At 41.3% G+C, this 12,993-nt stretch overlaps 1 protein-coding gene across 1 annotated transcript; it reads right to left on the reverse strand.

Annotated features, from left to right (window-relative positions):
* Positions 1 to 1,793: 1,793 nt before the first annotated feature.
* On the reverse strand, positions 1,794 to 11,426 carry LOC132583293 (vomeronasal type-2 receptor 26-like). Its single transcript, XM_060254957.1, has 5 exons — positions 11,136 to 11,426; positions 8,904 to 8,914; positions 5,131 to 5,200; positions 3,976 to 4,102; positions 1,794 to 2,587 (listed from the first exon to the last, which is right to left on the reverse strand). The coding sequence occupies exons 1-5, from the start codon at positions 11,424 to 11,426 to the stop codon at positions 1,794 to 1,796; spliced, it is 1,293 nt and encodes a 430-aa protein (XP_060110940.1).
* Between the last annotated feature and the right edge of the window lie 1,567 nt (positions 11,427 to 12,993).

Below are 12,993 nucleotides of genomic sequence, written 5' to 3' on the forward strand. Positions count from 1 at the left end.
GATTAATGTCCTCTCAGGAGAACGAATGTGCTTGAATGGGCAACAGACTGCAGCACTGCCTCAGCCACAGCTCCAATCCCAAAAGTGAACAGAGATAAGGATGAGTGTTTATTTACACTTGTTCAATTCTGCCTCCCTTGCCTCTGTTGATTGACACTCAATTTGTCTCAATTGCAGATGTTTTTAAAGTAATTAATTACCCAGGAGGCAGCCATGACTTCTTTCCTATGCAATATGCCTATCATCAGACCTGATCCAAGAGAGCTCCAGGGCTGATTTCTCAAGCAATGACATTTCTCCCTTTCCCTCAGATCCTTGCATTTCCAGTCAACTTTGGAGACAAGACAAAGATAGCACCAGCTCTCTTTCCCTTAGTCCTTTGGAAGGGAGGGGGCACAGTCTATTTCTTCTTTGAAAATACTGTGGCTGAGAAAATTCAGAGCTCGGTAAGCTTGTTCAGCATCACTCAGAATTCATCCCCTTGGTCCAATTTGGTTGAAACTTGGGGGTCCTTTAGCAGACAGATCTCACTTTACTGCAAGGTTGGTGTCTTTTGCTTGGAAAACAACCACTCCAACACCCCATAGGGCATTATTGGTGGATGTACTTAAACAAGTGAGAACAAAGGAAGATGACTGAAGCCCTGTTAAATACAGAGGGAGCCTGAAGTGCCAATAAGTTGTCAATATTATGGAAGCCAAGCAGTTTCTAAGCACATGCTGGGAAAGCGAAAGTAACTGATTTGCCAGGTAGATCATCTAAGTGACAGGAGGTGGCTGCTTGCCAGATTGCATCATCCTGGATAATGTCAGCATGACTCAGCAGGAAGCTGATTGGTCACCTGGGTGGATGGATTGTATAAATGTACAGAGACACTATACTGTGTGTGGGTTATGTATGGTGGAGTTGCAGCGGAGCATTCTGTCGGTTTGGAGAGTGGAGGTGTAAATAAATTGTATATAGTAGTTTTATCACTGCTGTGTGCAAGCCTTCATTCTTTGCGTCACTAAAGACCACCCTCACTAAACACAGGCGCATCAACATAAGTTTGCATATATCTATGGAAACACATTACAGCAATTATGTAATCTTGAACCCTCTTTTCCCCAGCTACTCTTCTGAGACCTTGGAGCTGTATATTAGAAGAAGAATTTCAGATTTATACCCCACCCTGAGTCAGAGACTCAGAGTGGCTTACAATCTCCTTTATCTTCTTCCCACACAACAGACACTCTGTGATGTGGGTGGAGCTGAGAGAGCTTTCACAGAAGCTGCCCTTTCAAGGACAACTCCTACAAGAGCTATGGTTAACCCAAGGCCATTCCAGCAGCTGCAAATGGAGGAGTGTTGAATCAAACCCAGTTCTCCCAGATAAGAGTCCATGCACTTAACCACATCACTTTGCACTGGACACTAAAAGCAGATCATTCCCTTCCCATGAAAACCCAACCCAATGTAATGCAAGAAGAGTTGCTTTCAATGGATCATCTAACTGGCTGTAGGAAAGGAAGGTATCCCCCCCGCCCCTGCATTTAATCCAACAGAGATTGGTTGGGTTATACAATTGTGCACCACATCGTAATTTATTCAGTCTGTATTCTGCTAGATTTTCAAAAGCATGATTACACTGTTCTATAGATACTGAAACTGTGCAAAACAAAACCTACATTGGATCAACCTAATTCACTGCATAGGAGAAATTCATATCATAGGAATACACAAAATGTATATATCTAGCAGCACAGTTTGGTATTTTAATTGTTTCTCCTTATTGGTGGGGGTGGAAAATGTTGTCAAGTCGCAGACAATTTATGGTGTCCCCTTATTATCATCTCCCTGTTGTTCAGTTCAGGCTTCAGGGCTATAATATAGCATTTGGGGAAAAAGATACAGGCCAATATTCCACCACTGGAAACCAAGATGGAGAAGATCTCCACAGCCACCACGTACTTCCCTTTGGTGCTCACATAGGTTGGAACAAAGGACAACCAAACACTGCAAAACATCAGCATACTGAAAGTGATGAACTTGGCTTCATTAAAACTATCTGGCAGTTTCCTTGCAACGAAAGCCACACTCAAGCTTATAAAGGACAGGAGTCCTATATAGCCAAGAACAATAGAGAACATAACGGCAGACCCTTCATTGCATTCTACAAGTATTTCTTCCCTAACAGACTGTTTATCGAAATTGGGGAATGGAGGGGAGGTTCCCAGCCACAGCATACAAAAGCCTGTTTGAATGAAGGAACAAGAAATGACAATGGAGTTGGCCAGTCTTCTCCCTATCCACTTCCTCATGCTGGACCCTGGTTTCGTGGCCATGAAAGCTACCACCACAGTGATGGTTTTGGCCAATATGCAAGAAACAGCCACTGCGAAGATGATGCTGAAAGCTGACTGGCGGAGTAAGCAGGTCATCTTTGTAGGTTGTCCAAGGAAGAGCAAAGAGCAGAGGAAGCAGAGCAGAAGGGAGACGAGAAGGGTGTAGGTGATCTCTCGGTTGTTGGCTTTGACGATTGGGGTATCTTTGTACTTAATGAAAGTTCTTAGTACAAAGACTGTGATCAGGGAAAGGAACCCAGCAACTGAAGCGAAACAAATCCCTAAAGGTTCTTCATAAGACAGAAAAGTTAATATCTTGGGAATGCAACTACCTTGGTTCTTGCTTGGATACTTCTGTTCTGGGCATTCAACACATCTGTCCATGTCTGGGGTGGGGAAAGGAAGAGGGGTCATGTGAGCTCCAATGCATGTGAAAGAGCACCAGTTGCCACAATTGTGTTCAATGTGAGTGGCATTCCTATGCTCCCTTCTCACATCACAACCCCAAACCCATGTGTGATATGTGAGCTTCTGGGAATCTTTTCCATGACTTCTCACAGCTGTTGCAGATGATTTATCTGAAGTATTTATTCTTGTTCTTTCTTGTGCTTAAAGCATTTAAAATGCCTATGATTTTTAAGTACTATTATTTTACCTGCCTTTTCATTTTTCCACTTATCAATGTATAAATTCATGACATACAGCAGGGGTGGCCAATGGTAGCTCTCCAGATGTTTTTTTGCCTACAACTCCCATCAGCCCCAGCCAGCATGGCTGTTGGACAGGGCTGATGGGAGTTGTAGGCAAAAAACATCTGGAGAGCTACCATTGGCCACCTTTGACATACAGACAATTTGACAAATTTTCAATCAGTTGTCCCACAGCAAACGTGTGTCTGTGTACACAGACTGAGACACACAATCAAATCAGTAATATACCAAAGTCATACAAATACAAGAAATCTGGCTAAATGTATTTTTACACTCATCTCTTCTTGGAAACCCTGTACTCTGTTGTATAGCTAAGCCCAATATCCCTCCTTACCAAAGCTTGGTATGTAGTGTTGACATGGATTTCCAACCCTGCAAAAGAGCAAGCCTTTGGCTATTTATTGTGGCATAGAAGATCCATATTTGGTTCTTCTATGTATAAAAACTACCTGATGAAAAACATCTAGCCCAAATGTGCTCTGGACAAATCTAAAGATCAATCTAAATGAACTTTACCTGCTCTTTCATTTCATATCCCAGTACACTGGAGGGGGCGTGTTGTAGGAAAAACCCAGCAGGAACTCCTTTGCATATTAGGCCACACACCTGAAATCACCATTATTTTGCACAGGGCCTTTTTGTAGTAAAAAACCCAGCAGGAACTCATTTGCATATTAGGCCACACACCCTGACACCAAGCCAGCCAGAACTGCTTTCCTGAGCATTCCTGCTCAACAAAAACACCCCTGGTTAACTTAGTATTGATCCTTTTCCCCAGTGTTCTGATTCAGGCCAAACATTGTCCTAAAGTTTCTGCATCAGTAATATGGAGCCATAGTTTCTCAAATGGTTTTCTACATACTTCAATGCATGAGACTTAGATCAATGGCTCTCTGAATTAGCACAATGTGCAGGAAAACTTGCTGTGTGATATCACTTACCCTTCTGCTTTGAAATCTTCCCCTCTGGGCATGGATCACAAAGGTAGCAGCAAAATTTCTCTCCTTCCTTCTTTTGCTTTTGATACCCACGATGGCAGGGGTCGTTACATAAAGAAAGGGGATGCACCTGCCCCAAAAGAGGAAAATATTTTAGGATGAGTTTCCATTTATTGTTCTTGTATAAAAGCAGAAAAGTACATCTTTAATGGAATGGTGGAGAACATGTTAGGTTGGATCCACAATTTTGATTCTGCTCACAATGACATCTTCCTCTGATAGAAAGTCCTTCAGGCACAAAAAGCCCTATGAAGCCTCCTGGCATCAGCAGAATTCTGTATTCAGAGCTGACCCTACACTCTCTGGCCCCCTAGGCAAAGCTAACTTCTGCTCCCCCCTCTGCACTTATAATATCACCGAGTCAGATGGGGGCCACCCAATTTAGCACCCCCAGAAGGCTGGTGCCCTAGGCAATCACCTAGTTTGCCTAGTGTCAGGGTCAGCTCTGGCTGTATTGTCAGGAAAACAAATCTTTTTTGATCCAGTCTTTTGCCTGTAACAATCTTCTAACATTGCCATGATCATTACTCTACATGGATGACTATTATTTTTTGAGGGGGAGGGCAGATCTGATGAGTTGCGTTCTTCGTTTCTTTACACTCAAAGCCCATGATGTAATCACTATGTTAAATTTTGAAGACCTGTCCTTCTGAATATAGGAATCCCCCACAAAGAGGCAAGTTGTGAAAGGACAAAAGATTCTACTTAATAGACAGAACCTCTACATATGCAGAAAAATCTAATATTTAACAATATAGCCCAAAGTTCAAAGCCTCTTTAGTCTGGTGTAGTGGTTAAGTGTGCGGACTGTTCTCTGGAAGAACCAGGTTTGATTCCCCACTCCTCCACTTGAAGCTGCTGGAATGGCCTTGGGTTAGCCATAGCTATTGCAGGAGTAAGGGCAGCTGCTGTGAGAGCTCTCTCAGCCCACCCACCTCACAGGGTATCTGTTGTGGGGGGAGAAGATATAGGAGATTGTAAGCCACTCTGAGACTCTGATTCAGAGAGAAGGGCGGGGTATAAATCTACTTATAAACAAGTTGGAAGGAACCTCCAGGGTCATCTAGTCCTACTCCAGGAAATGCACAAAATACCTACCCTCCTCTCCCGTGTTCCAATAGAGAGGAACAGTTGCTGGACTTGATTGAAAAGGACATAGAGGATGTTTCTGTACACAGAAACATGGATAGCAAACATGCCACAAAAGGAGTTTAGAGACTCAGAAACAACCAAGTTGATGTGGGGCAAGAAATGAAGACATCACACAATTATATACCCCTGCCTAGATTAGAAGCTGTCTAACCCCTCTCAATAGATATGATGTGCAGAGTCCCAGAGAAGCAGCATCACAGAATGGGGCAAAAGATGAAGAGAATTTTTTGAAGGAGAAAACAACTTTCTACATATAGAAAACCTTTAATCCTTATTTTTATACACACTTTGCGAAAATCAAAATAGCAAGAATGAACTGTTTCCATATATTTTAAGAAGCCATTTCAAGTATAGGTTGTGCTGTACAGTGTTTGAACTTATAAGGTACTGAGTACGATCCCATATCAAGTAGGATAGTAATTTACTATTAAATGATTTCTTTTAAAAAATCTATAAATATGGGAAGTTGAATTGATTGACAGGCTCTTCTCAGAAGCAATGCTCTGCTTGTTGACCTGCTTCTGTTTAGAGTTAGATACTGTTATATGATCATGTGATTGTTTTCCTTTAATTATCTTTGCAATATGGTAGCTGGCATAATGTTCTTTGGATTAAGCCAGTGTTAAGAATGCTGAATAGCTGCATTTTAACAAAAGTTTAAAATTAAAGCAGAGATTCTCCATTTGCAGAATGTACCCATAACAAACCTAAGGCCTTCTTGAGGAGTATCTCCAACCAGGAATTAAATGATCTGATACAGGAAAGCTCATTAGATGCCTAGGGCTTCTTAAGTGCATACCTATATCTTTCTCAAGCCACACCAGCCTAATCGAAAACAAATGGCCTATAGTAAAGCAGAAACTTCAGTTGGCCTAGGGGTTGCCTTAAAAATCAATAATAGTACCGGAAATCTTATACAAAGGCCTGCTTAGAATTCATCTATCAGTTGTACCAGCCACCCCCTCTCTCCAAATGCCTCTACCCAGCATTCTGATTTGGGGAATTGTCTTCAATGGCTCCCACTCCTCCTCCACAGGGGCAGGCAGGAGTGGAAGTTGCAGGGTGGGATTGTGGGAACTGAAGGGGGAAAAGGAGTTTTGAAGAAGAAAAGAATGGGAGAAGCAGAAACTTTGAGGAAGGAGGGAATGCTGACCAGTCCCTTAGTTGGAAAATATAAGATTCAATAAAAATAATTATTCAAGATTTTAAAAATAGCTTTTCATAGGGCCTGTAAAACAGAGCTGTTCTGCCAGGTTTTTGAGTGAGGTGGTGGGCATCTATTCACTAGATCGATTGGCCTCCCCTACTATACTGCACTGTTTTGCTGCATCGTATTGTTATGCCATCTGGTTCTGCTGAACTATTCTGTTAGACTGAAAATTGAAATTGGTTTTTACTGTTATGCTGTTTTATTGTTATATTGATTTTATTGTGATTTTATTATTTATGTTGTGCTCCGCTCTGAGCCTCTATGGGAAATGGGTGGAATATAAATAAACAGATAAAAAATAAGAAGAAGATAATAAGAACCAAGCATCAGTAGAACACACAATATAATGCAAAAATGACCCAGAATTCCATAACAATAATTCTCAAACCACCAGAAATAAAAAGCTTGTTTATAATGAAAGATTCTACAAGCAACATCAAAACTAAATATTGAATTTGTCTCCTTAAGATCTAGAAGGAGAAGACATCATAAGGCAAGCATGTGCAACATAGGCTCTCTTTCTTATAGCAATCGTTTTAAGTTAAAAATAAATGTTATGCCGTTTCTGACATCCTGAATCCTCCTTATGTAGAGTGTCCGATGAGAACATCCTCAAATCCACACCTGATTAAAACGACTTTGCCACACCATTAAATGTTCATGAATGATGAATCTCTTTCCTTTGGAATCCACCCTTCCAACCTTCACTCTCAGGAAAGAGTTGTTTGGGAATACCACTGCATTTATGATGTCATAACCAGCTTCTATTTCCCAGTTATTGTTAAAAGAGACATCTTCTCCAGCTGAGTTGTTGAATGAAATGCCTTGAAGAAAGTGGTGTAGCTTTTGAAAGAAAAAGAACAAACCAAGTATTGGAAGTGTGTAGTGGGGAGATCTGGGCTTTGGGGGCAATTTCTTCATGATGGTGCATTTTTAGGTAGGACAAAACTCATTTGGGATTCAAATCTATGTTCCAGAGTACAGGATGATTATTTTAAAGAGATAATGAGACTCAGTGGCAGTGATTTATAAAAGATAATGACAAATTTGCACAGATTACAGTCCTCTCTGTAATTTAAAAAAATCCCAATTTTCAAGCAAATTGAACAAAAGGGGATTGATTGTCCAGAACCCCTACATGTATGACTTTTAATGCAGCCAGATTTCTCTCTACCAATTAAAAAAATGATGCTCAAAAGTGGCATTTAAAAAATGAATAGAACTCCCCCTCTCCCTTCTTGTCAGTCTGATTTTTTTTCCCAAGAGGACTATAGTGGCTCTTTTTTCTACCAAATGACACCAAAATAGCAGTGGATTGAGATTACCCTGTATTGTAAAGAACTCCCTTGTTCCACACAATTTTTTCAAACAGGTTGAATTCTATGAGCCTCAAACAGGCTGCCCCTTCTCCCCCCCCCCCCCAGCCATGGGAAATTGCAAATAACAAAAGAGCTCTGCCCCATGCCAAAGAAGGGAGGGACAGAGAACTGTGGCTTTCTGTGACTTGTCTCCCAAAGTGATTGAGTGGGAACTCTCTGTGCTTCTGCCTTGCAGGGATCCGATTAAATAGGAGAGATGACATTGCTCAGGACATCAGTAGAATCAAAGTAAAATATGATAACATGGTATAACTGGCTAGCACTACTTGAAGATGAAAAAGAATACAGATTGTTTTGAAAGGGAGTTTTTAGTATCTAAGGCTTGGTCCAGACCAGCAGCTTAAGCCAACACAGAGAAGTGGTAGCAAATTCTTCTGCCACACACTATCCATCTTTTCGGGCATATGAATGCAGGAGCGCACAAGTGAGGCGGATTGGTGGTGTGAACCTGTCAATCCACTCTAGGTGCTCACCGGTATTTTTTTTTAAAAAAAACTGCCTTAGGCACATGGGTGCATGAGTGCATGATCACTAAAATTGTAAGGAAAAAAAGAAACCCAAAACCGCACTATGGGGATGGCCCGTGGCAACTCTGCCCAAGTGCCTCCCGTGCAAAATACAGGTGCTTTGCTGGGGAGCATCTGAATGGACTTTCGCCACTCCTTTTAGAGCCAGCCTGATTTGGGACGCCTCCCGTATGCCCCAAACTGCCCATCTGGACCCAGCCTAATAGAAGATCTGTGTTACCATTCTGGAAAATCATGGTTATAACCCAAAATCTCCATGTATATCTATGGCTTGGGAATTTCATTCTGGACATCCCTAGAAATGCATAGTATTATGACTTAGCATGCAGCTGTCACAGCAAATAACCGATTATGGTTCTACATCCATGAGTAATCTGAAACTATTTTGTATTCACAGATGACTGTAAATCACCATTATTCAGGCCCCAAGATTGGTTCTTTGTGCAGCTTTTGCCTCCGTTTGGCATTTAAAGTGGAGGTATAGGGGGAAGCATTGCAGAATGGAAGCAGCTCAAGTCTTGAAAGAAAAAGGGAAACCACAAACCTTCATGGATATGCGCAAAACTATTTTTATACTGAGAAGAAAGCTCGGTCCTGCCTTACCTTGCCTTAATCTGTTAATGAAAGGAAAATCATACTGCTCTGAAGATATTACCTGCCAAACCTGGAGACCTTGAAGTTCTACGTTTTGAAACCCCATAGTTTTTCTTTGATTGAAGGAAGACATTGCCTGCAAAGCATGTGCCACAGCATAGACAGCATTAGAGATACCATAACTGTGGTCAGTCATGTGCATTTCAAAAAAGGTCTGAGGAAGGCTCTCCAGCCTCTCCTCCCCAGTACATGTTTCACTGAATTCCACTGGCTTTGTAGGGTCTGGAAAACCACAGTCAAATGCTTGTTCCCAGAAGTCCTTGAGGAAGCCATTTTGTTGCGTCCAGTACTGTTTTTTGATCTGCATATATTCCTGGAATCCTTGGTACTCTTTGAAGTGCATTTGAAAGGAAATCGCACCTTGGAAGAATTGGAAATTGGGATTCCTTACCATACTGGAGGATACAAAATCGATCTGGCCCATCATAATCCACACCTTTCTAAAAGACTCATTTTCAATATATCCTGGGTATCCTAGTAACAGGAGAAAGTTAATCAGATTAATAGTCCAGATTTCTCCATAGAGGATAAATGTGTTGGCTTTGCTTTCAATGAAGGGTAGATAGAGATCTCCCAATAAACCATAGCAATCAGCCACCGTTTCAAGACCACATTGTGTTGGGATTCTTCCTGTGAATGACAAACAGATTCCATTTTGGGAGAGCAATGGTTCCACAACCTTTATGAAATGATCTCCAGTGTCATCATCCAAAATGAAGAGTCCAACCCACGTCCATCCAAAATGAAGCAGCAGATGAATCAGAGCCATATACTGATGAGATTCATTTAGGAGCATGCTGTAAAAGGAAGGGAACCCTTTTGAATTCCTCTTCTCTGGGGCGAAGGATCCATAGGTGAACTGGAAGGAAAGGAAAACATTTCCTAGAAACATGAGGAGAGGCAGGAATGTGTATACGCATGCGTTCTGGTCATGCACTAAATATTTCCTGTTGGAATTGGAAAGTTTGGTTAGAGCTAAAAGTCCAGGATGCTTGGATGTGTAAAAGTTCTCAAGCTTTGGAAACACGTCTAAAAATGTCTTCTGCTATCTCATACTTTCCATTTCCTGTATTTTATTCCATTCTCCATTTGATCTTGTTCTTTCATGTCCCCAGGTGACTTTATTTTTCTTTCCTACTACCTTCAAAACCAGGGCTTTTTTGTAGTAGGAACGCCACTGCGTATTAGGCCACAAACCCCTGATGTAGCCAGTCCTCCTTGAGCTTACAGGGCTCTTAGTACAGGGATTAATTTTGTAGAAAAATAGGTGGCAGAGCTCATCCAGGGATTGTTATTCAGCTGCACATACTATTCAATGTACAAGGAGGTCGAACTCTCAGAAAAGTTCAGGAGCTGTGCTCCTGTGAGCTCCCACTGAATCTGAGGCCTGGCTGTAAGCTCCAGGAGGATTGGCTACATCAGGAGTATGTGGCCTAATATGCAAAGGAGTTCCAGCTACAAAAATAGTACTGTTCAAAACAGGCAAAGAAGGTAAGGTTGAGATGCTGTGACTTGATTCCTTAATACTTTTCTACTCAACAATGAATAAATAGTGGGATTCAGTGCTAGCAGATGCAGGGATGCTGTAAATTGCTTTAAAAGGAATTCCACTAACAAATGATACATCCATCAATCATAACTAGCCACCCAGCAGCTAAGATCATTCACTAAGATCATAGTAGAAAGACAGTAGTTGCACATTAAAAGAATTGTCCTCAACTGTAAACCTCCCTGCCCATAAATATTCACCTGTAGTTCACTCTTTTGTAAGTGTGTTTTTACTATGCATGACAAGGTAAGGAGAGGCAAGTTTACCTGAGAGAGGGCTTGACCCAAGGACACCCAACCAACATCATAGTGGTTTAAACTCCCCCATCTTAGCTTAACACTCTAACCACTATACCCAAGTAACTCTCATTCATACAACATTCTATGCAGGATGTAAACCTGTAGGAATGAGATACTTGATAGCATCCTATATTTCATCTAAAGGATAGATCTGTGTTTATGTAGTTCATAATTCCTGAGGACATTTGCATCTCTAGCTGAATTGTCTGAAGTTAAAACTTCCTCAGAAGTACTGCCATTTTTTTATTTTTTTTGGTACTGCATGCTAACACGGATACCCCTCTGGAATCCATACTATTTCCTCCAATACATGCCACAATACATACATCCTACCTGTGGAATCTTGTAGAGGCCTAAGATGTCTACCATATGGTGTGACGTATCACCCTTCAGCCCCCCAATGACACCTGTCACGTTATTCTGGAGGTCACATTTGTAGTTTGGGAGAAATCTGTGTGCAGTAAAGAGCAAATCCAAAGTGGTTCGATAGGTCATTCTTGCATCATAGTAGCTGTCATAGATGTGGAAACCAAGCGTAAGGTTGGGCAAGATCTTGGGATTCTGATTGACCTCATTCACTGCAAATACTAATGCTAGGACGTGTTGGAAGTACTTGGTCACCATTCTGTAAATAGAATTAAGTCCTCTTCACCAGAGAAATCTATCAAGCACCAAAAGATTTTATTATCATTGGGTCTTCCTTAGTTTTCTGGATCCTCCTTACTTTTCAAGCAATTAACAAACATCTTTCTTTTCTGCCAAATGACACTGATGACCAGTGGCCAACTGGTTCTCAACTAGGGGACAACAGCCTTTATAAATCATGACCAATATCTATATTATGGCACCTACCACTGATAAATCACTGTCTGCATGTTGCCCTTGTTGCCTTTTATTTCCTTATCTTATTTATTTAGCCACTTTTCCCCCAGAACTCAGGACTCAAAGTGCTTACATAGACATACATTGCTTACTCCACCATCGCCATTACAGTAATTTTTTTTAAAAGGGGACACCAGCAAGAAAGCAATGTTGATGCCAGGGTGTGTGGCCTAATATGCAAATGAGTTCCTGCTGGGCTTTTTCTACAAGAAAAGTCCTGTCGAAAGCTGGCTTGTAGCTCTACAGGTGAAAGGAGGAACTGGCAATCTGCAGGCCAAGGTGTTCAGCCAATTCTAGTGATTTTGTTGGCAAGAAAGCCACGGAAAATGGTGAATGAAATAGAATGTGTTATTATTGCAATGAATGTTGACAGCATCTTAACTGGCAGCATATTGAGAGGGGGTTCGATTTGGGAGCCAATAAGGCTTCCTTGTGAGGTGGTGGGCTCTCCTTCCTTGGAGGATTTTAAACAGAGGCTAGATGGCCATCTGAGAGCAATGAAGATCCTGTGAATTTAGAAGGATGCATTTGTAAGTTTCCTGCATTGTGCAGGGGGTTGGACTAGATGACCCTGGAGGTCCCTTCCAGCTCTATGATTCTATGATTCCAAGGCTGTATCAAGGATTTCAGGGCCTCTGTAAGCAGAAGACATTCAGGATGAGGCTTGTAGAAAGGGGAACATGGTGAGAACCAGCTGAGAAGCTGGTTTGATCCAACTGATTATTTGTTCTATTATTATTATTTTAACATTGTAAAAAAATTTTTTTTCAGTATCATGAGCGATAAGCGTTATGTTATATAACATTGTACCTCTAGTTAATGAGAAGTCGTTGAAACACAGACTGTGAATTTGAATCTGAGCTCAACATGGTCACAATTTATAGTATTTATAGTATCCAAATTTATCTACAATTTATAGTATCCAAAATTAAAACCATCAGATTTGATCTTGACTCCCTGGCGAATTCTGACGAAAGGGCCATATTTCAGATTGTCTGAAGGAGGATCTGGGATATTGAAACCTAAATAGTCAAAGCTGGTAGCTCTGGAGTTTGCTCCCCGCATTATTTTGGCCTCCCTTTTGAATAAGATTCTATGGCACAGGCTTTTTCTAACCTGACAAATCCCTGACATTGCAGAGCCTTTATGCTTGCTAGATTTAATATTTATAAGGGCATTCCTTATAAGGAAAGAGTTTGCTCCTGCCTCTTTAAGGAACCTGATTCTATGCAACATATTCTCTTTCACTGCTCTCATTACTCTTCTCTGGGCCACTACTGGATTCGTCCTCTTCTCCCATCTTTAAACC

The sequence above is a fragment of the Heteronotia binoei genome, chromosome 15, assembly GCF_032191835.1.
Source record: "Heteronotia binoei isolate CCM8104 ecotype False Entrance Well chromosome 15, APGP_CSIRO_Hbin_v1, whole genome shotgun sequence".
Taxonomy (NCBI): Eukaryota; Metazoa; Chordata; class Lepidosauria; order Squamata; family Gekkonidae; genus Heteronotia; species Heteronotia binoei.

Bases quoted from the DNA above. Each gene is read 5' to 3' on its own strand.
- LOC132583293 (XM_060254957.1), bottom strand. From the start codon at position 11,426: ATGGTGACCAAGTACTTCCAACACGTCCTAGCATTAGTATTTGCAGTG. The intron at 4,103-5,130 runs GTAGGTATTTTG...CTTTTGGGGCAG, and splicing joins TTGGAACACGGGAGAGGAGG to GTGCATCCCCTTTCTTTATG. The intron at 2,588-3,975 runs GTAAGTGATATC...GTTTCGCTTCAG, and splicing joins GAAGATTTCAAAGCAGAAGG to TTGCTGGGTTCCTTTCCCTG.